At 36.3% G+C, this 23,421-nt stretch overlaps 2 protein-coding genes and 1 long non-coding RNA gene across 5 annotated transcripts in view; 1 reads left to right on the forward strand and 2 right to left on the reverse strand.

Moving 5' to 3' along the window:
• Positions 1-1,803: 1,803 nt before the first annotated feature.
• Positions 1,804-11,968, reverse strand: LOC132104540 (histone H3-like centromeric protein A). Of its 3 annotated transcripts, none has more exons than XM_059510098.1 (5): positions 11,818-11,968; positions 11,361-11,509; positions 10,501-10,613; positions 10,289-10,363; positions 1,804-2,235 (listed from the first exon to the last, which is right to left on the reverse strand). In XM_059510098.1, exons 2-5 carry the CDS (start codon positions 11,476-11,478, stop codon positions 2,107-2,109), a joined length of 435 nt encoding a protein of 144 aa, XP_059366081.1. In that variant the 5' UTR covers positions 11,479-11,509; positions 11,818-11,968; the 3' UTR covers positions 1,804-2,106. The 3 variants fall into 3 exon arrangements, with proteins under 3 accessions (XP_059366081.1, XP_059366078.1, XP_059366080.1); XM_059510095.1 differs by having other exon boundaries at positions 10,501-10,616; positions 11,818-11,967; XM_059510097.1 differs by lacking the exon at positions 11,818-11,968 and adding an exon at positions 11,602-11,811 and having other exon boundaries at positions 10,501-10,616.
• Positions 11,969-14,346: 2,378 nt separating this feature from the next.
• LOC132104548 (proteasome subunit beta type-7-like) lies at positions 14,347-21,826 on the reverse strand. Its single transcript, XM_059510109.1, has 8 exons — positions 21,529-21,826; positions 21,324-21,417; positions 21,070-21,167; positions 20,830-20,970; positions 20,527-20,642; positions 20,378-20,436; positions 19,137-19,288; positions 14,347-14,620 (listed from the first exon to the last, which is right to left on the reverse strand). The coding sequence occupies exons 1-8, from the start codon at positions 21,585-21,587 to the stop codon at positions 14,509-14,511; spliced, it is 831 nt and encodes a 276-aa protein (XP_059366092.1). The 5' UTR covers positions 21,588-21,826; the 3' UTR covers positions 14,347-14,508.
• LOC132104552 (uncharacterized) overlaps positions 21,325-23,421 on the forward strand; it is a 119,273-nt gene continuing 117,176 nt past the window's right edge. Inside the window, exon 1 of the long non-coding RNA XR_009423540.1 lies at positions 21,325-21,454. This is a non-coding gene — a long non-coding RNA (uncharacterized LOC132104552). The remainder of the gene's footprint in view (positions 21,455-23,421) is intronic.

Raw genomic sequence — 23,421 nt, forward strand, 5'->3', positions numbered from 1 at the left:
TAGATCCTACCTGTCTGACCGTAGGGGAATTGATTTTCAAATACTTTGAATTTGAAGGGTCATAAAGATAAGACTCTTTAATTCAGGACGTATGAAGTGTCAAGGGTTGATAGGTTTTTTTTCAGTACAGCTATCACTGATGTACTTGCACCATTCTGCCACATTTAGCAAATGCCTGTATACTAATTGGACAAATTTTTAAGTGTGTGTGTGCGCATATATATATATATATATATATATATATATATATATATATATATATATATATATATATATATATATATATAGTCTATGCAGATACATTTAATTTCTTTAAATATTTGTCACCCATTTACCTATATTTAATACAGATAACAGACATATATTGTGAGTGTATACCATGTTTTCAGAGATGTGTCTGTGAAATAGTCTTATTATTCAATGAGGAGTTTGTTCATGTGTATTTGTTCATTGTGATGAATCTTGCTCAGTCTTTATTGAGCATATACATAAATTAAAAACATAACACCATTCAGGTGCATAAAGCTGAAAGAGAGGTCATAGAGTACACAATTTCCATATTATATAAACTTATAACATACAGTACTGTTCAAAAGTCTTAGGCTATTAGTACTTTCACCAAAAAAAAAAAAAGGTTTTAAGCCATTTATTTTGTATTTTTTGCTGTAGTGTGACAGTAGGGATCATCAGTTTACATTTTTACCATTAATTGTATTAATCCAGAGAGATTTTTGTTTGCACAATGAGTCTGACAACAGCCAGTGCTCCACACGGAGATCTGATCTCACCATCATCATCCAGTCTGTCTGGGATTACATGAAGAAGCAGAAAAATAGGGCAATGATAACACATTTTCACACAATGCTTTTAAGAAAGCAGCTCAAAAACTGGAGAGCAGGAATAGTACAATTCAGAGGTATTTCTAGGCACCAATGGACTTGGAAAGCTGTGAAATGTTTATTTCAGCATGCAAATAGTAAAAAAAAAAAAAAAAAAGTAAAGTAAAAAAAAAACAGTCCCAGGTATTTATTTAGTACTGTGCCCAGATCAACAGGAACAAAGCAACTGAACCAAACATTCTCTCACTAACAACATATTAATTTATTTAATGAAACAATAGAGGCCATTAGAAAGTGAACTGGAATTATGCAGCTATTTGCCATTGCATCTTGTTCTGTGTCTGAAATATTCAGTTGCAATAGCCAGCACAGTTTCCGATTTCATGTTAAAGTGACACTTTGGAAATTAGCACACGCTTTCCAGACTACAGAAACTGTTTTATGACTGGTAAATTAAAATAAAATTATATAGGCCTTCTGTGTCTTGTGTTGTGTTCTTTAACTTTTCCAACTAATGATTTGCCAGAGGTATCATAAGGAGCCAATTGCTATTCAATATTTTTATGATACTTTATGTATTTTTGATGACAATAATAGTTCTGTTGTTATTATTATGTGCCCTTCCTTGATAGGTTTAACGATTTGGAATATATAAAAAAAAAAAAAAAAAAAATCACAAAATATTAAACAGCAAAAAAATTACATAAAATAAAAATCAGTGCTGCATCTAATCAGATAAAAGGACTGAAACTAACTCTAATATAATAAGCTTTGATAATGTGGCACTTGGAAGTGCAAGGATGTGTCGCGATTTAGTAGGATGTTAGCAATCCATGTCCAAAAACTTTAATAATTTAAGCAAAACTATATATTATTAATATAATGTGATTCAAGAACAAAGCTGATTAAAACACTCAAACATACTGATGTGGACTGGCCAAAGAGCAACCAACACAAACTGCAATACTGCAACTATTAGTTTATTATCAAAAAACATCATCAGAACAAACATTTTCTTTGCAAATTTACAACACAAAATAAAATGCTTTATATTACAATTCTTAAAAATGTTTAAAAAGGAGTTCATAGCAGTACACTCCCATGCCATATGAACATTTGGTTTCTTTGGCTGCATATATTCAACTATTTTAACATTTGATTTGAGGTCTGAAAACAGATTACATGCAACCAAATATTGAAAGTGTCCTTACAGGTGTCTGTAAGGAAATTCATCAAAAAACAAAAACAAAACAAAGATTATCCAACTTCACATGTTTTCAACACCTCTGATTCGCCGGGCGAGTTGTATGTCACGTGGAAACAATGTCACCCTCTTGGCATGAATGGCACAGAGGTTGGCATCAGAAAACAGACGGACCATAAATGCTTCTGCAGCCTAAAAACACATGAAAGAGCATTAAACAATAACATATTGTAAATTATAAAAAAAAAAAAAATTATATACTGCAGTACAAAAATATGGCAATATGAATTGTGGATGAGACAAATAAATCATAGTTAATCCCAATGTAGCTTTAGTTCCCTTTCAAGGGAACTTCGATCTGCGTCCTCTAGGGTTCGCTATGGGGAACACCTCGTCATGACCAGTGTCTGAAGTATACATTGAAAAAAACCCCATGAGGTGTTTTGACGTCACTACCGTGAAGACTATAAACATGCACCGGGAGAACACGTCAATCTCTTCTTCATCTTCACTGACTGTTCTGTTTGAAGCGTGCATCTGAAAGAACTGGTAAGAGCGATCTTTCTCGGTTTATCATGGTGACTACTAGCAAGCATTTAGACAATGTCTGCATTCGTGTCGGTGTTATTTGACACCCGATGACACACACAATATTTGCGTCATTTGTTTGGGTGAAGAGCACGCAAGTGATGTCTTTGAAGAGGCAATCTGCGTCCATTGTGAGTGTTTTTTTCAATAAAATGGCTCCTCTCTCGTTAGTCTCTTTCTGAGAAAAAAAAAGGAAAAAAGACAGCCATCTACTTCCTGTGGTTCAGGACCCACCGCTGCTGAGGCACGGAAGAGAATGAGCTCATGAGAATTACAGGTGGATCTGTCTGAATGGTTTAGAGAGGGATTTTCCCTTTAGCGCTCGTAATGGTGGCGGAGGAGAGAGAGCCTCGGGAGGATGATGTTATATCTTTAACACTTTCTGATACTGAGGTTAGTGCTTTGCTGGGTTTTTACCCAGAAAACAGGAGATATTTGAGGATGGTGAAGAAGCTGAGGCTGAGCCTTCTCAATCCTCCTGCCCTGTGTTGGTAAAGCTGCTGGAGGTTATGGATCGTGCCACGGCAAAGTTGGACATTGCCCCGAGAGAGCAGTAGATCGAAAAGAAATGAAAGACGCCATTTTCTTCTCACATACATCAGTTTTGGCATTAGAGTCGTGCCGACATCGAGACAATGCTTGAAAGCGGCTATGAGAGGATGCCCCCTGTACAAAGAGCTTTCTTTCTGTGGGGGAGACACCCTCTCTTAGGCCCAATCCCAATTCTATTTCATACCCCTTCCCCTACCCCTACCCCTCCGCCTACCCCTTCCCCTTGTCCCTTGAAACAGAGTCAGAATCCCATGCCAAAAAAGCTTACATTTATGTGTCTTTTTGCTCACTGTAGCAGCCCTCTTGCCGAGATAATTCATACCCCTTTGTTTGAAGTGTGGTTCCAAAAAATCTTAGTTTGAAGAGCTATCTTGCCCTTCCCCCTACCCCTTCCCCTCCAACCAAAAGAGAATCGAGACACCCCTACCCTTTCATGTGAACGCGTGAAACAGAGGGGTAGGGGAAAGGGGAAGGGCTAAGAGGTAGAATTGGGATTGGGCCTTAATCTCCCTCCTTGTCATCTAAGCCCCTTCAAGAAATACATCTCACTTAAATGGCAAGGCATACACAGCAGCAGGTCAGGCTGTGGCTTTATTACACACGATGGTGGTGCTTCAAGCATATCAGACTGATCTGCTAAGAGACCTGGATAGAGGCCTTTCTCCTGATCAGGTAGCCGAACTGCACCACAAATTTCTCTCCAGGCTACCAAGCAGGCCGCCTCCACCATGGGCAGGACCATGGTGGTAGCGGAGAGACATCTGTGGATAAACCTGGCAGACATCGGGAAGAAAGAAAAGGCTTTCTTCTCGATGCTCAGGTTTCACCTTCTGAACTTTTTGGTATTTCTGTTGAGACTGTGATCGAGAAGTTCAGGGAGACGAAGGCGTGCTTCGCTGCTTTCAGATCCCTCCAGGTCTGAGCCCGAACAAACAGGGGTCTTTCCCTGTCTCAATCTGAGGATCAAAGACGGACACAGAAGGCTAGTGTCGCGACTTGCGGTCCTACCTCACCTGCGGGCAGGAGTAAGAGAAATCATGGGTCACGAGGAAGTAAGCAGAACCTAAAGGATGTGATCCAGACCAGGAAGCCGAATCAGAGCGATACCTAGGTATCTACTCATTTCCTTTGGGGATTTTTAACTTCTGCTTTTATCCTCCCCTTCCTAATTCCCCTGTAACCATCAGCTCTTCACCTAATCGAGGTCAGGAGGAAACCTCTCGCATAACAGTCTCCTATGCTGGACCTATAATGTTTTTGGCTGGTTCTATTTTCATAGCAACCTCCTTAATGTTGGTCCAGACTAAAAGGAGGCACCCCTTGAGCGGGGCTCCAGCGCAGGAGGGTGGGTGAGTATGTAACCCTCTCTGTATATACTTGTGTATTACATTTCTGGTGGTTATGTGTCTACTAATAAACTCTGTGAGTTCCCTTTGTAGTGCTCAGTTACAGTGTTTACTAAACACTCGTCAGCACCAGCCATCCGGCTTCATGTTGCGGTTTTAGGTGGCTGAGATCACAGGTTTCTGTGGGAGCCTCCTTGATCATCAGGCCTGGCACAGCACTGCTGAGGGGTCTCCTGGCCATTTAGTTGTGCTGACGCATCCAGCAGGAAGTGGAGGTGGCAGTTACAGAAGTCTTCTTATAGATAAGGTCAGAGCAGTAATGGCCAGCTTGTCCCTAGACATAGATGCTGATCTACTTCATACAGTTCCACCAGTAGCGCTTCAATGCACGAAAACACAAACAATTATGTCAAAATGCGTGGTTTTTGTCAGTTACCTTGGCCTTGTTTACACTGCCAGTTAAATGTGACCCAACTCTGAGTTTATCATAGAACAGATCAGATCTGTGCCACAAATAGAGTAAACAGGGGAAAATAAATGCATGCATTCAGATATTTCGAGATCGGGTTCAGGCCTCATTCATATGTGGAAATAAATTGGATATAAATCAGATATGTGCCAATGTGACTGTCATGTAAACATATCGGATTTGAGGCATTGCATTCTGTATGACATTAAAACTAACAATTTGGTACGTCTTCACAGTTTAATGATGTCATGTGTGACCCGTACTGGACAAATTTGTGTAAATTTGCACTGGTTATACTCAATTAAATACTGGTTATACTTAATTAAAATACAAATGCAGCACCCGCTGCAGTCACTAAAATAGATAGCAGATTGGCGGCACCAGAGTAGCTCGTTGACTAGACAGGGCAAAAAGCAAGACTGATCGATCACTTGAGAGCACCTGCACATTTTGGAGAGACAGATGTATACCACATAATAATTACATATAGTAAAAGACATGAATGTATGTTCTCAATGAACTTTTCTGGCAATCTAAAAGTTACTCAACAAAGTTTTTACAGTTTTGAATTAGGGCTGGGCGATAAAACGATAACGCAGATAATTGCGCTGTTATCTCGGTTCAGAAATCAAATGGCAGCGCAGCACGAGGCGAGCTCACTCCCGCTGATGAGTTTCGGTCATGTGACCGCTACAGCACTGTAAGATCAAGTGTGCAAAGTTAACTTGATTAGTCACACTGTGCTACGACAACTTGCAGAGAATTTTTTTTTCTTCATTTCTTCATTTTGGTGTGCCACTCCACGATTTACTGTGGCCTCATCTGGCAACCCCTGTTAAAATTTTCTGGCGAGACACTGGCTATATTACAGGAAGCAAAAAAAAAATAAAAAAAAAATAAAACACCTGTGAAAAAAATGGTCCCGGTAGTAATTCGACATCTGACATTATTTGTACATTTTGTGAGAGGATCACCTTTTCTCCGCTCACTTCTGGTGCTGGCTCTCATCCGAAGTGAGTGCATAATGGCGCTTGCCGCGCTTATGCCGGCACGCAATCCCGAAACATACACACATATGCAGAATTAAAGTATTTCAGTATTCACGCAAACACAATCTGTTCTGTCTTAACTGAACACTTGGTGAACTGTTGGGGGAAACCTTCTGATGTGTACATTATATTAGATCTGTACATTACAGTAGGCCAGGGTTTCCCAAAGTGGGTTTCACGAACCCCTGGTGGTTCGTGAGGGATTGTGAGTTGGTGTACATGGTATGCATATGAATAAATACCAATAACGAATAAATAAAAGATATATAATAATAATAATAATAATAATAATAATACAAAAAAATGCAAAGAAATGTTACAGGTTTATACAAATGTGATGTAAATGTAAAAATCTTAAATGTGTAAAAATAATTATCCGTTATAAAAAAATCTTTTGGGGAAAGAAATGTAACTGCATTGTAAATTACAGCAATATGAATTTTTATGATTTGTTGAGAGTAATAATAATAGCTGTGTAAATACTACTAAAACTTTAAAACTGATAAAAAAATAAATACATGTATTTAAAGTTAAACTTGCAAAGGTGCCATTTAATAATTGAAATATTTATTTAAAATCTCAGGGGGTACTTCAAGTACATAATTTAGGTCAAATGCGATAAGCTGTCAAAAAAGTTTGAAAACCCCTGCAGCAGGCTATAGGATGTCTAATATCATGTATTATATGTTAATCTAGCAACAAAAGAAAAAAGGGAATCACTCGCTGAACTGCTTTTGTAGTTTTAATAATTTGTTTGTAATGAACACACTTAAGTTATTTTTACATTTGATTTGTTTTTCGTACATGAATGCTTTACTTTAGATATAAAATGATAAAGGTAATGCATTGTTTCTAGGCTATTTGTTTTACTGTTTTTTTGTTTTTTTTTGCATCTGTTTTTATTCATAATAGCAAAGAAAAATAAAAAATTAGCTGTATTGTGATTATTACTACAAAAATTAATAATAAAAGACGGAGGACTTCACTCTATCGACTTCAAACGGCTGTGGCTCAGTCATTTTTTGTCAACAAATCAAATCATTTTGAAGGTCTTTTAATGGAGAATGTAATTCTGACTCATTTTGTCAGCACAGGTCACATTATTCTTAGGAGGAAACACATGTGGAGGTTATAAATGGCAACAATGCATGTGCAATGTTTCAGATGGTATGGCAAGTGTAAACGCATTAATCGGATTTGGGTTACAATTGAAAGAACGTGTGAACGCACAGCCAAAAAAAAAAAAAATCTGATGTAGGAAACAAATCAAAATTGGGAATAAAGATCTGAAGTGTAAATGAGGCCCTAGTTAACAGTCATAAATGAGTTATAAAGTGTTAAATGACCATAAAAAGTTGGGAGAAAATTTGTGTGTCAGATCCGCGTTATATGCATCAGGTTTTAAAGAGACAGCGCTGATTTTAAAGTTCAACCTTCTGAAATTTTTTTGAAATAATGGCTTTCAATTATACCATAATGTTGAATGGCTATAATTCATAGGTAAGATTGAGGGAAAATGCACCAGCAGGACAAATAAAAAACATTGTAAATTTGTTTAGTTATTGTAGTAGTTATAACTGCCTGTTTTTCATGTCATGTTTCATGTCACCGGCCATTGGCAGGTGTGGCAAAAAAAGTTTGTTTTACGCCCTGTATATATATATATATATGTGTGTGTGTGTGTATGTGTGTGTATACACAGTGTAATTAGTTTGTGAAAATATTAAAATACAATAAAAAAGTATTAAATTAAGTTTTATTTACAATATTGCTCATATTTTAGTTTTGTTTTGTAAGCTGTTTATGTGAAGTCTTAATTTCAGGAGATAATGTTTTAAACTGTATGCTATTTACAATGGTTGCTATTAATCATTTCCATAGGTCTAAATTTTAATAATTTTAATAACAGTATACGGAATCTACAGTTAAAAACACAATTAAATGTACTGTCCCCATGTTTTTAATTCATAAACAATAACAAAAGAGATCTGGTCACCTATACAGCAGATTTGGTGCGACTGAGTTAGAGAAAAAACAACAAATCAAATTGGACCAGTGGCTTATAAATATCAAAAATATCAAAAGTGATGTTAAAATTGTTAATTTTAACAATTAACAAGTTAAAGTGCAAGTGAAATAAGCATGAGAAGAGTATTCATAAGAAATTAGTCCTAAAAGCAAATGTTTTTTAAAAGACAAACTTCTTAAAGATGTCTTGAAATAAAATATCTGGAAAATGCACACCTGAGGAGGTGATGTTGCCATGACACCAGAGTCAATTGTTACGGATTTAATTAAAAGGTATTTGTTGTCAAACGAGAGAACAACTATATTTGTTTGCACAATGCTTCGGCATGTTTTCCTCGCTCGAAAGCTTGCCAGACCTCCTGTGCTTAGCTATGGTTGCTATGATTGGACAACTTTATTACTACCCTCATCTTTCAGTTGAAATTAAATTACAAAATTTAAAACCTCAGAACAAATTACAGTGACTTTTTACCTTTGTATTAATGGCCTAAAAATATACTTCCTTTTCTTTAAAAAAAAGATTTTTACTCTTTAAATCTTCTTACACTTTTTGATTTTCGATCACCTTCAAACATAATAAAAATACAGAAGACGCACATTTTAATAGTTAATTTAAAGGGGTTATTTGATGTTGCTAAAAAGAAAATAAGTTTGTGTATTCTGTGTAATGAAATGTGTTTACAAGGTTGAAAAACTTTACATTCTGTACATTATTGCTTCTCCTCTAAGCCCTGCCTTTCTGAAATGGGTTGATTTTAACAAAGCTCATTGTTCTAAAAAGCAAGGTGTGCTCTGATTGGCCAGCTATCCAGTGCTTTGCTATTGGCCGAATACTTCAAGCTTGTGACGGCAATGTCACGCCCTTACCATACTGTGATACTGTCTCCCAGTGTTCTAACAGATAATGCTACCTATCGGATTATGCTACCAACACTCTATTTATCCTACTTTAAGGGTAGGTTTACGGGTTGGGGTAGGTGTACATGTTAATAAAGGATTTTGCTTCCTAAATATGCTACCATCGGTTTTAATGGGAGGTAGCAAAATCTGACAGGGCAGCACAAATCGTCAGAACACCGGCACGATGAGACAAAACCAGCATCATGCCGCATAAACATAAAACCATTTCTGCATTGTGATCGGAGAAACAACAAACAAGCGCTTCTCTACTCTGCTCAAAACCCGCGTTTGAATCATCAGTGGCAAATCCTGTAAATATGTAAACATTTACAGACTGTGATTCAGAACAGCCATCGTTGTAAAACAACGTAACCATTGATTTTTAGTTGTGTCCTCTTTTGGAAGGCCAAACAAAAGTATTTTTTGTAACACGGCGGCTGCAAAGGCAGCAATAATAAAGTTACTCCTTTGTTTGCGTGAACATTCAGGTGTCGTTATGCAAATCTTCCCACATAGTGATGTAGACATGCTTTTAAACCGAGCGGCAACCTCCCGCTCTCTCTCGTGAACCCAACAAGGAAGTGACAAACTCATCAACTGGTTCATCAACTGGCCGCTTGAGGCTGGCTGCAAAAGTAAGTCAATTCTATAGACTCCCCATGTTAAAATGCCCAACTTTACATAAGACAAAAACGTTTACATCCTGGTGCAAATAATCTGTTTGGTCTATATAGCAAATTTTGTCCTTCATGACAACTGTGAAAGAGGTGAATATTTTTTATAACTCATCCGTCTAAATTATATTAAGCCTTAAAGTTCTGCATAATTCAGGGCGTGATCACTTGAGTGACAGGTGGATTGCCGCTGCTGTGACCACTGTCTAGTTAGGTGGGCGTGGCTTTAGCAACCAGCTCCCGCCTTTTTGCCCATTTTCGATTGTCCTGAAGAGTCGCGCGTTGACGTGCTGCCAAAATGGCAAAGGCCCGCTCTGCACACTTTCTGAACATGCTTCAAAAACTCTCTTCAGGAGTCTACGGGTGATGTCATGGACACTACGTCCAAAGTTAAACAAGGCATTTTAGGAGGGCATGGACCAGTCTTAGGTTTGAGTCTTTGCAACTTTAGGGATCTTAGCTATTCACAAACAGCTTGTAACACTTTAAAGGGGTCATATGATGCGATTTCAAGTTAACAGTTGGCCTCTGGCAGTGAGTAAGATATATTAGCTATTTCCGACCTGGGCGGGAACTCTCCTTTGTATAAACAATATAAATAATTTTAAAAAAAATTATATATATTTAATTGTCACCAACCTCCTGTAAAGCCATTAGAGCATATCCCTGCCACATCATGTGTTCTCGACTGAATGTCTGACACACCTCTCGCACCTGTCAGGAGGAAAAAAATAATTACATTACTGATACATCAATGAAAACAGCTTTTTCACGTTTTTAATTATTAGGTCTTAAAAGGCTTGTCATGAGATCTGAGGTGCTTGCTGAAGGATGCACTGATGCAGCAGTACCAGTCTTGAAAACGGGGCCTTGCGCAGCAACAAATCAGTAGACTTCTGATATTTGCGGATCTCCATCAGAGCTCGAGTGCCAGGGCGAAACCTGTGTTTCTTGCGCGGGGACGCTTCTAGTACAGAAAGCACAGTAAACAGTTCACATTTTACATGTTCAGTTCACCAGAAAATAGGGTTAATATGACCAAAACCAAAAAATGCCCCTGGGAGAGATTTCAGTTTACTATTTTTAACAGTAAACAGAGAAAAGAGATTCTTAACAGAGAGCAGAGTTCGAAAAGATTAACATTCAGTGCTTGTCTCCAACTGCTGAATGTGAAATCCTGTTTTAAAATTAACTTCTTATCTTTAGTATTTAAATTACTTTTACTATTACATAGAATAGAAACAAGAATTATGTTGCGTTTTAACGAATAATATGAATGAAAAAAAAAAAACTGAATAAAACAGATTAAACAAGTCTGCAATAAGTTTGTAAATATGATAAGGTTTTTTTCCCCTTCAAATTTGTTGTAAGATTTATCACGTGTTTAATTATGGAAATTAGCTATATAGAAAAGGAGAGAAAAAAATATTATACACACACAACGCAGAATTTGTTTGCTATTGAAATAACTCAAGTTATATTTTAGCCAAAATAGACAAATATAAAATTGCAAGCTCTCTTGATTGAAATGTTCTCATGGCTGGTGTAAATAACCACGTAATAAAAAAAAGCAGTTTACATTACGCTAATGATTGTGTATTTAATCACTACGTCACCCACCTGACCCATAAATAGCATGGAAACATGCATTGCATGAATACTTGCATTACGCATACTGTTAAGAGAAGGAAGCCAACACGAGAGAGCTCACCGGAGGGTCCGCTGGTGCGCCGGGCTCTGGATGTCGAGGGAGGCGGTAGCGGCTCTGGGGGAGATCGGCGCCTGGGGGTCGATGGCTTTCGCTTATGTGCCGATTTATTGTGCCGCATGGCCACACAACGTCAGCTCAATAGTACTAGACTGCAACAGACCAAAAGCAACCAACTGATAGTTGCAGGATGCTAATCACAGTGTTCTCTTATACTCTCGCTAGACAACTGAACAGTTTTCACCTGTGAAATTAGTGCGTATGCGTTAAAAACCCACGCCAATACGTACATTCAAAGCGCTTATCTCACATTAAATATCGGAAAACAAAACGTATTCTTCAGTTCACATACAAAACTATTACAATTGGTAAATGCAAAACTACTGCGCGACGAGACCCTATGTTTCGCAATGTCTACAAATTTCAGGCAATCAAAACACAAAACCAAAGCGTTATTTACCAGCACTTTAAAATCGTTGTTTCGAGGTCTTCTGTTCTATCAAGCAAGAATTCAAACAGTGCTACAAGCTGCCAACACAGTTCCCGGGCCAATGAGGAGCCACTACACGCATGACGTCATGAGGACACATTTTGATTGGGCTACCCCGGGTGTTTTGATACAACACAATTTTATTTTGATGTGAAAGACTAAGAACTAGTAATACAGTTATATATATATATATATATATACGTGTGTGTGTGTGTGTGTGTGCGCGTGTGTCCTTTAAAAGAAATAGAGTGAGAGTTTTTTTTTTTTCTCTCTTTTAGAAACAAACAAACAAAAACTTAACACCAATTAGAACATAAAAAAAGGGGGATACATATAACAGATATACATCATGGACAGTAAGAGAAAAAAAAATTACAGTTTACAAATGACATTTTTTAATATGAGGGATGTTTTTATACATTTCTTGTTTCTGGTACTTGAAATCAGTGAGTCATAAAATATTTTAAGTTCTTTACAAAAAAAATTTAAAGGAGGGAGTAATGGACATTATTCTTGCTTTATGTACATGAAACTTCCCAAGAAGAATTATCACCTTCAAAGTGTTATCAACTACATCTGATCCAGTATTACAATTCAATAGAGTGAGAGTTAGAAACAGTAGAAAGAGTAGAAAACAAAGAATGATGGAAATGGGAGGGTTTTAGCGCAATGAGATTACCCATGTGGTTTTTGTTATTTTTATCAGCGCTGGTCCAGATGGACCAATCATAGTTGTTTCTAATATAATATGTTTCTAATGCTCAAATATTATGTTATGTTTTATATATATATATATGGATTATCACGTCATCTTTGGTTCAAAGTACAGAGATATTTCCCTGTCTTGTTATGTTAATTAAGCAATAAAAAAAAAAAGTACAGAGATATTTAATTTATGTAAATTATTTATTATTAATTTTAATTTCACTGTGCTTCTGTGTGTTATTTAATCCCAGAGGTTGACATTTCATCCAGTCAGAATTTATTTTGAGCGTTGAAGGGTCTAAATTGACTATTTTACACCGAGTTGTCAGTTATATAAGTGAAAAATTATATGAAAATCCTTAATTTAATCCTTAAACATTAACATTATAACATGGGTGGTTATAACTTTTTTTTTCTATTTCATCATATCATCATCATCATCATCATCAAAATACTGAGTTACCATATTTGATGGTAAATATATAATTGATTATTAATTGCTCGATCACATGATGTAAACATAGGTGGTAGCAATGTAAACAGTGTGAAAACACTGAAGAGCCTCATTTTTGAATAGGTGACTAATTAAATCCTTTAATAAAATTGCAGATCTGTTGTTACCTTACATGAAAAAAGCAAAATACATATACATTTATTCTTAGTTTATGATGCCCTCATATCTGCATGCACTTAAAAATATACAGTTATGTTACTACTGTTAGATGAGACCTCCACGGCAGGAATCCTTGGATACTAGATCCCATCAGAAGACATATTTTTCGTCTGGTATCCAAAACTGTCAGCAGAGTTTGGTCTTATAAACAATTTCTTGTCTGATAAAAACTGTATTTTTTCTAGAAGCCAAATCTATCAATAGTCTGTATTAACAGTCAGAGGTTGACCAATGAAGCCAAGGAACAGCAAAAAGCACGAGAATAAGTTATGATTATAAAAATGACCAGGGTTGAACACTTATTTTAGTGTATGTTTTTATACTCAGACTTCATCTGAACTTTTCTTGGACTTCAGTCCTGTTCTTCTTCTGACCAGAACATTTCCAACAAGTGTGATTATATACCAAAGAAAAGGCAGTGCAAAATAACTTCTTTACAACATTGTGATCTGACTTTAAAAACCTTGAAATCTCTTATGAAAACAAAAATCCATTGAAGTAACACAATAGTAAGATTAATCACCAATAAGAAAAATATGTAGGTAAATAAGTTAATAAATTAGAGTCAATAAAATTAATAAATTGTCATGTAATTAATTTGAATAATTAAATGACTGAATATTTAAATTAAAGAAAAAAAAAAGATCTTAGTCACTCACAGGCTGGTGAAACTCCTTAAATCCTTCTTTATGAAGTTTTCAATGTTATGTGTTTTGACAGATTTTCAGCTTCTCGTTGGTAACAACTGTAACCAAAAATAAATCTAATACTTTCACTAACTTAAAAAATACATATAATAATATATTAATTTAGAGTAGCTAAAGATATATGGCATTAAATGGATAAATGGAAAGTTTTGTTTCAGTTTTGGAATAACATAATGGGACATTTTCCATTATGTTGAAATATAAAACTTTTATAAATGTATAAAGCCTTTTATTGGTTAATATTCATAAATATGGACTAATGGTATAATTTCACCTTTTCATCTATCAAATACATGACAGCTCAGTTTAAAAAAAATGTCACTCTGACATGAAAAAATTACACTCTTTCCTTTTTTTCTTACATTTTATTAAATTAACCATGAAACTACACAAATCTCTCTTTTTTCAAAACAGTTTTGAGCAGCTCAAATGCAAAAGATTGAATACAGGGGAAAGGTTACCAAAACATTTTTAACCCAAAAGGGAAACATATCTTTTCTTTCTTTAATCTCAATTTTTAAACTACACACAGACCTCATATTTTCCAATCACTGAAGCAAACAGTGTACAAATGTCTCATTCGGTGTCCATCACTTGGATAGATTCATCCACAACATCCAGTGTTAATGGAGTCACTGTTTTTGTGAGCACAGCAGTAGTGCCTGGCTTGTATCTGTATGTACCCTCCCTGGTTCATTGGAAGAAAGAGAGAATATTTAGTTGAGTCTTAAGATATTTTATGAATACATATTTTTAACTGTAAACTCAGAAGGTTATTAAAAGACCATTGCAGTTTTGTATTGAACAGCAATTTATTTTGGATGAGCCAAATGAGAGTTGATGCATTCAAAAGGTTTTATTTGCAATGACTGCCCAGTTGGTGGCCAAATGCAAAAATAATGTTAACTGCCATTAAACAAAAGAAAGAAAAAGAATATGTATGGAATGCTGCTTCTTAGGCCCTGTCCCATGTCTCACTTCATGTGCACTTGTGGTCTTGAGGACTTACAAATGCCACCACTTCAAAAACTCAGGGTGTCCCATTCGTCATTTTAGCTTTAAGGAGGGTGCTCACGAGTGCCTCATTTGCATGTGCTATGTGCCCTTGATGTGCACTTCTGCCGAACCTGCACTGAGGCGAGCTCTGCAGCAGACTTTTTTACCCGACAGTCAAAGCAGCATTATGTCACCAAATTGTGGACTCAGAAGAAGACCGCAATTTGGGAAAGGGGCCTTAGCATCTGTTTCTATAGTGACTTCTGGATTTGGAGCTCTGCTGAAAATGTATTTGTGTCCCAAATTACAAAAAAAATACACAAAAAAAATGTATACTAGACACTATGTACTGAGTATGACTATGTGTGAGAATGGTAGCATCTCCCCTTCTGGTATTTAATTAAACGGTTGAGAGCATAAAGTGTCCAGTGTTTCACTTCCACATTTCATTTTCACATGTAAATAAGTAAAACAAAATCTATCAAGTCAAAGATTTTAATTACATTTTTTCTCTTTGGAGTTTACATTTCCCAACACCACAGCAGTAATGACTTTATGAACTACTTTACTTCTAAAATCGATACTATTAGAGATAAAATTGCAACCATTCAGCCGTCAGCTACAGTATCACATCAGACAGTGCACTATAGACCCCCTGAGGAACAGTTCCACTCATTCTCTACCATAGGAGAGGAAGAATTGTATAAACTTGTTAAATCATCTAAACCAACAACATGTATGTTAGACCCTATACCATCTCCTGAAAGAGGTGCTTCCAGAAGTCATAGATCCTCTTCTGACTATTATTAATTCCTCATTGTCATTAGGACATGTCCCCAAAACCTTCAAACTGGCTGTTATTAAGCCTCTCATCAAAAAACCACAACTTGACCCCAAAGAACTAGTTAATTATAGACCAATCTCGAATCTCCCTTTTCTGTCCAAGATACTAGAAAAGGTGGTATCCACACAATTATATTCCTTCTTAGAGAAAAATGGTATATGTGAGGATTTCCAGTCAGGATTTAGACCGTATCATAGTACTGAGACTGCTCTTCTTAGAGTTACAAATGATCTGCTCTTATCATCTGATCGTGGGTGTATCTCTCTATTAGTTTTATTGGATCTTAGTGCTGCGTTTGACACAATTGACCACAACATTCTTTTGCATAGACTTGAATACTTTGTTGGCATCAGTGGAAGTGCATTAGCATGGTTTAAATCGTACTTATATGACCGCTATCAGTTCGTAGCAGTGAATGAAGATGTATCCTATCGATCACAAGTGCAGTATGGAGTACCTCAAGGCTCAGTACTAGGGCCGCTACTCTTCACGCTTTATATGTTACCCTTGGGAGATATCATCAGGAAACATGGTGTTAGCTTTCACTGTTATGCTGATGATACTCAGCTCTATATTTCTTCGCAGCCCGGTGAAACACACCAATTTGAAAAACTAATGGATTGCATAGTCGATATAAAAAACTGGATGACGAGTAATTTCTTACTGTTAAATTCTGAAAAAACAGAGGTGTTAATTATAGGACCTAAAAACTCTGCTTGTAATAACCTAGAACACTGTCTAAGACTTGATGGTTGCTCTGTCAATTCTTCGTCATCAGTTAGGAACCTAGGTGTGCTATTTGATCGCAATCTTTTCTTAGAAAGCCACGTTTCTAGCATTTGTAAAACTGCATTTTTCCATCTCAAAAATATATCTAAATTACGGCCTATGCTCTCAATGTCAAATGCAGAAATGTTAATCCATGCATTTATGACCTCAAGGTTAGATTATTGTAATGCTTTATTGGGTGGTTGTTCTGCACACTTAGTAAACAAACTACAGCTAGTCCAAAATGCAGCAGCAAGAGTTCTTACTAGAACCAGGAAGTATGACCATATTAGCCCGGTCCTGTCAACACTGCACTGGCTCCCTATCAAGCATCGCATAGATTTTAAAATATTGCTTATTACTTATAAAGCCCTGAATGGTTTAGCACCTCAGTATTTGAATGAGCTCCTTTTACATTATAATCCTCTACGTCCGCTACGTTCTCAAAACTCAGGCAATTTGATAATACCTAGAATATCAAAATCAACTGCAGGCGGCAGATCCTTTTCCTATTTGGCGCCCAAACTCTGGAATAACCTACCTAACATTGTTCGGGAGGCAGACACACTCTTGCAGTTTAAATCTAGATTAAAGACCCATCTCTTTAACCTGGCATACACATAACATACTAATATGCTTTTATTATCCAAATCCGTTAAAGGATTTTTAGGCTGCATTAATTAGGTAAACCGGAACCGGAAACACTTCCCATAACAACCTATGTACTTGCTACATCATTAGAAGAATGCATCTACGCTAATATTTGTCTGTTTCTCTCTTGTTCCGAGGTCACCGTGGCCACCAAATCCAGTCTGTGTCCAGATCAGAGGGTCACTGCAGTCACCCGGATCCAGTACGTATCCAGACCAGATGGTGGATCAGCACCTAGAAAGGACCTCTACATCCCTGAAAGACAGCGGAGACCAGGACAACTAGAGCCCCAGATACAGATCCCCTGTAAAGACCTTGTCTCAGAGGAGCACCAGGACAAGACCACAGGAAACAGATGATTCTTCTGCACAATCTGACTTTGCTGCAGCCTGGAATTGAACTACTGGTTTTGTCTGGTCAGAGGAGAACTGGCCCCCCAACTGAGCCTGGTTTCTCCCAAGGTTTTTTTCTCCATTCTGTCACCGATGGAGTTTCGGTTCCTTGCCGCTGTCGCCTCTGGCTTGCTTAGTTGGGGACACTTCATCTACAGCGATATCGTTGACTTGATTGCAAATAAATGCACAGACACTATTTAACTGAACAGAGATGACATAACTGAATCCAATGATGAACTGCCTTTAACTATCATTTTTGCATTATTGACACTGTTTTCCTAATGAATGTTGTTCAGTTGCTTTGACGCAATGTATTTTGTTTAAAGCGCTATATAAATAAAGGTGACATTGACATTACAGTAAAAACAAACTACGTACACTATTTATACAAAATAATTGTCTAGCATAGGGCAAAGTACAGAAACAGAATGCTGCAGGGATGTTTTTTATTTATTTTGTTTGTAGGCCAAAACCTGGAAACAAATTAGCATTTTAGCACTTCTGGTTCCATTATCCCAAAGGCAGTGTTTTTTGAATGAGTTTTTGGTTAAATGCCTAAAAAATTGAGGTTAATATAAGCTTTAGGAATTTTCAGGTTTTGTTTATGACATAAAATACATCAATACTACTCCTTTGTAATTCTTAAAAAAAGCATTTCCTTGTCTTAAAAAAGGCTACTACTCCACAGTAGTGTTTTCATGACTTTTTAATAAAAGAAAAAAAAACTGAAAGACACTGAAGAGAGAACGATGTGCAATTTACCATCCTTCCTATAGACGCTGCATTAGAAACACCCTTGGATTAGCGTTAAGTGTTTTTTTGTGATTTGATGCAAAGGTGATATAATACAAAGAATAGTGTTATAAATGTACAAATATGGAAAAACCTTTGAGGATTTATGATGCTGATGACCGTTAAACTTTTAGAGAAAGTGTTTTTTTTTTTTTTTTACTGAAATAGTTGTTGGAAGCTTAGTGATGGTTATTCTTAATTCTGGAGTGTAGTTCATGTTTAGCTTTTTTCTTCTACTGATTGTATTTCAGTTTTAAAAGTTAAAAGTTGTGTTTATTTGTGAGGATTATAACGATGAACAAAACATGTAAGAATCACCTTATTTTCTCATAATCCAAAAGCCAACAGAAAAACACTTTTGGAACCAGGCTGATGCTAACTTCAAGGATGGCCTACAACAATATGTCATCACTACAGAGTTCTACTGGGACCTTCCTTGTGTGTAAAGATTGAGAAATACCAAGAGTTTGGGGTTTATATGATGGCAAGATGTCCCTGCTTTTCGGAATGCACCCCCCTCCCTCCCAACCCCAGGACAATATGTATATGAGAAAAGCTCTGATGTTAAAATTCTGAAAACTTAAAAATACTGGGTTGTTTCAACCCAACTTTGAGTCAAATATGGACTAACACGGCTGTTGGGTTAAATTTGGGTCCATATTTGAGCCTAAGATGGGTTGAAACTATCCAGCATTTTTAGAGTGAAAACTTAGATAATGTTACAGTGTCTTCCACATACACTGGTCTATATATCTCACCTCAGTCCTTTCTGAACGGGCTGGTCATATCCTCTTAGATAATCCACAGTTTTGTCTGTGATCACACACAGGTCTACATTACTTCCAGAACCCAGATCACAGAAGATGCCTGCAGTGATGGCATCCCTCACCAGCTGCTTTGCTTCCTCCAGCTTTTCATTCCCAAGAGTTTATGTAGGTGTGGGATTGAAAAACAAAAACAAATACAGAACATGAATTTGTGAAGTAGAATTAAAAAAAGAGCACATTCAGGACACTGGACATTCACATGAATATTTTGGTGGGAAAAATTTATTTAAAAATGTTTATAATACATATGCTGTAAATCAATAGTTTTATATTGTACTGTTGCATTATTCATAGTTATTATGTTAATTGTTCATTTCCATATAAAAATTGTTCTTTTACCTTTTCCATTTTTCCATATTTTTATATACTTCAGTTTCAAGTTCCGGATTTCTGAGATAGATGGTTTGACTTTTGATTTTGTTTTAAAATCATTATTTAAAGAAGGAATAGAAAAATACCAGGTCACTAAAATAGAAAGTGATTACAGTATCACATAAAGATTGTAGTATTGTAAAATGTGAGAATATTATTTGGTGTTAATACACTGACACTGAACAGAGATGACATAACTGAATTCAATGATGAACTACCTTTAACTATCATTTTGCATTATTGACACACTGTTTTCCCTAATGAATGTTGTTCAGTTGCTTTGACGCAATGTATTTTGTTTAAAGCGCTATATAAATAAAGGTGACTTTGACTTTGTTACATTAAATTCTGTCATATTTGCGTTTTCATAATTTGTGAATAGACTGGTTCTCATGTGCCATGTAACTGGTCATGCTGTGGTTCAGATATAGTGCAAATTAGTTTTTAAAGCTACAGTAAGGCAGAGGGGAAGATTACTCATGGATACTTTATTTTTTTTGAGCTCCTGGTTAATTATGTAATCATTGTATGGAAAACAGCAGTGTGAACATTGTTCAAAATGTGTTCCATGGAACAATTTTTTAAACACGTTAAGAAATTAGTTTTAGAGAATATAAGAGTGCATTATCCAAATTTTCCCATGGAAAAACAACTACACAGAAATCAATTTTAGAATACATAGAATGTTTTTTTATGTTATATCAGTCCTCAGACCCCCTTGAGCACAACTACAATTACAACAAATATGCATTACCACGTTTGAAAATATCATTAAGAGTGTCTATAAATAGCTGTCTGACCTCCATGTTTGGCTTGTAACGATCCTCAAATACAGAAATGGAAGAAGCTGCTCCAGACCCTGAAATATATGTTTTAAAATTGTGAAGATCTACATTTTGCTAAGATTGTGTTATTTCGAAGAAAGAAGGTAAGGAAAAAGAAACTGTACCCATTGTCAGGAAAGGAAGCTTATCATAGGAACCGTGAGGATAGACGCTATAGAGCTGTGGCCCGTTAACATCCACACCTCCAACAATTAGAGAAGAACCAATGTGCCCCTGATACCTACACAAATGGGACACAACCAGTCTTAGTCCTAGGACTATTTGGAAATTGTTCTTCATAGTAAACAAATATATTTGGTTAACTAGAAAGCAATAACTTAAATACAGGATGATTTAATTATGTATCAATCATTTTTGCATGATCAGCAGAATCAAATTAATTTAATATATGGCAAACATTCCTTCACCTAAACAGCATCTGTTTGAGCTGTCGGGTCACCATGGCCACAAGAGGAGGTCGTCCTGTGCTGAGTGAGTGCAGTTCCACGTTTGACGACATCATCTGAGTAGTGACCTCAGCATCTGCCGCAACACCTGCACCGCAACAACTATTGTGGAGAAAAATAAAATAAAAAAACAAACCCCGCAAAAAAAGGTTCAGACGGAGACTTGAACTCTAATGATGAGCAACCAAGGAATTGACTTACTAGATTTTGGGAGCTATGTAGTGGATTTTCATGCAGTTTTTATCAGCTACGACCATATCATCTGTGGCTCTGGTGTCTGCACCTAAAATCACTCCATCCTATAAAATAAAACACATTTTATTTTATTTATTACAATTAAATATTAAACACCGTTTTATTACTTTAATATTGCTATGTTTATTTACAACCAGTCAAAAACATAAACATCAGTAATTAATCAGTAATTACATAAACAGCGATTTGATAAAACATACTTTGAATATCAGGCCAGCGATGGTCGTGCCAGTCTTCCTGGCGTTTGGCGCACTGTACCCCTTCTCTGATAAGTTTGCTTCAAGAACAGCATTTCTAACACCACAAACGTGCAAAACATAACAGCATGAATGTAAGTACTTATCAAACATCGTGAACTGTAGTTTTATGTCTTGACCAGATTGTAATTACCTAACTATGTCTCACCTGCGGGTGTTCTCAAAAGAGAATCCTCCTGTCGGTGTCTTTGTCGATGTTTTTAGCATCTTTCACCTGCAAACTGTATGATAGCCTACGTAAAATTATTGCTCTAACAATCAGTCCAGAGTAAAGGTGTTTCTAAACACCGCTTTTGAACGTTTACTCGTCTCGGCTTTACACAAAGAGTCGGTGCGTCAGCGTTTTTAGGCCCAAAACGACAGTGTATCCTTCTTTCACTTTCACTTCTGACACATGATCGCTTCTCTGGGTCATTCAATTGAACGAATCAGTTACTGGACGGTTCATTTAATCTTCGTTATTCTAAGTTTTTTTTTTTCTACATTAGCCGAGGTTTCTCCGAATTGTATTTATTTATATTTGTCATGTGATTTGACTAAATTAACCAGTGGTTGTACCAATAAAAGCAATTTGCAAGTAGGAACCCTTGATCAAGAAAATAAATAAATAAATAAATAAATAAATAAATAAATAAATAAATAAAAACAAACACACGATTGTTTTCATGACTGTTTTACAGTAGTGTAATACAAATTTAGATCCTTATTCATTCCGTTGAACATATTGGAAAACTGAATATAAAGACATGTTATTTATAATAATGTAATATGTAATATGAGTAATATGTAATATGAGTAATCAATACGTCACATGACCAAACCGGAAGACTGGGCTGTCTTCTTGGCAACTTTTAAACATTTAAAGTGAATTTATGCCACCTACTGCACTGGAGTGTAGGCCAAAGCTTTGTATCTCCAGTGTACTTTTGTTTTTTAGTTTTAGTGTGATTTTTGTTGTATTATTTCTTAAATGTTTTATTTGTTTAACTTTATAATTTTTATAATTTTTTATAATTATTTAATAATTCCACGTAAAGTAATATAAAATATGTATTCTGAGCATTACACTCCACATTAAAATGTGTTATTAACCACCAAGCCATATTTGAATGATTAAAAAGCTGCTAAGTAAATAAAATTAGTCATCAAATTCTTGAAAAAAAAAAAAAAACAAGCATTATACTACGGGGCAGTTTAATGCTTGAACCTGATTGGCTGACGAACGTTCTGAGGTGTGCAATTATTTTCTGGGAAACACACGGCGAACGTAGTTCCAGGCAGCTCTCCTGACTGCATTACAGTTCCATATCATTTTGCATTGTTAACAGTAATAACGGTCACACAGTTTGCACAAAAATGTGTTGTCAGCGCTGCCCTGATGATTTTATTAGTTAGCCATATAGTATAGCGGCTTAAAGGCTAAATATCACATTTCTCAATAGCGAGGTAATAACAGCGCAGTTTAGATATGCTGCAGCAGAAGAGTGTGTAGAGATGAACAGAGGTACGTTAGCTTAATTCACACAACTCTCTCTCTCTCTCTCTCTGTCTGTGTGTGTGTGTCTTTGTCGCTCTCGCTCTCTTTCTAATAACTTCATTAATAACTGCAGTAGAATGCTATCAATGGCTCAAACCTTCATTACCAGCTTTAAAGGTCCCGTTCTTCGTGATCCCATGTTTCAAACTTTAGTTAGTGTGTAATGTTGTTGTTAGAGTATAAATAATATCTTTAAAATTCTAAAGCTCAAAGTTCAATGCCAAGCGAGATATTTTATTTAACAGAATTCGCCTACATCGAATGACCAGTTTGGACTACATCCCTCTACTTCCTGCGGTAATAACATCACCAGAACCGTTTTTTGACTAACCTCCGCCCACAGGAATACACAAAAAAGGTGGCGTAGTCTTGTTGCACTCCGACAGAGAAGCGGAAGAGTTGCGTTTGTGTTTGTCGCCATGTCATCGAAACGCTGTTATTTTAATCTCGGAGTCCAGTCATCTTTGTTTGGCCTTCCCAGGGACGCTGTACTTAGAGATCAAT

Source organism: Carassius carassius, chromosome 25 (genome assembly GCF_963082965.1).
Source record: "Carassius carassius chromosome 25, fCarCar2.1, whole genome shotgun sequence".
NCBI classification, from domain to species: Eukaryota; Metazoa; Chordata; class Actinopteri; order Cypriniformes; family Cyprinidae; genus Carassius; species Carassius carassius.

Excerpts from the sequence above, each read along its gene's own strand:
- LOC132104540 (XM_059510095.1), bottom strand. The coding sequence starts at position 11,478 with ATGCGGCACAATAAATCGGCACATAAGCGAAAGCCATCGACCCCCAGG. Across the intron at positions 10,364-10,500 it reads AGGCCCCGTTTTCAAGACTG|GTGCGAGAGGTGTGTCAGAC; the intron begins GTACTGCTGCAT and ends TCCTCCTGACAG. Across the intron at positions 2,236-10,288 it reads CTCTAATGGCTTTACAGGAG|GCTGCAGAAGCATTTATGGT; the intron begins GTTGGTGACAAT and ends ATGTGTTTTTAG.
- LOC132104548 (XM_059510109.1), bottom strand. The coding sequence starts at position 21,587 with ATGCTAAAAACATCGACAAAGACACCGACAGGAGGATTCTCTTTTGAG. Across the intron at positions 21,168-21,323 it reads TCGCTGGCCTGATATTCAAA|GATGGAGTGATTTTAGGTGC; the intron begins GTATGTTTTATC and ends TTTATTTTATAG. Across the intron at positions 20,971-21,069 it reads TACATAGCTCCCAAAATCTA|TTGTTGCGGTGCAGGTGTTG; the intron begins GTAAGTCAATTC and ends TCTCCACAATAG.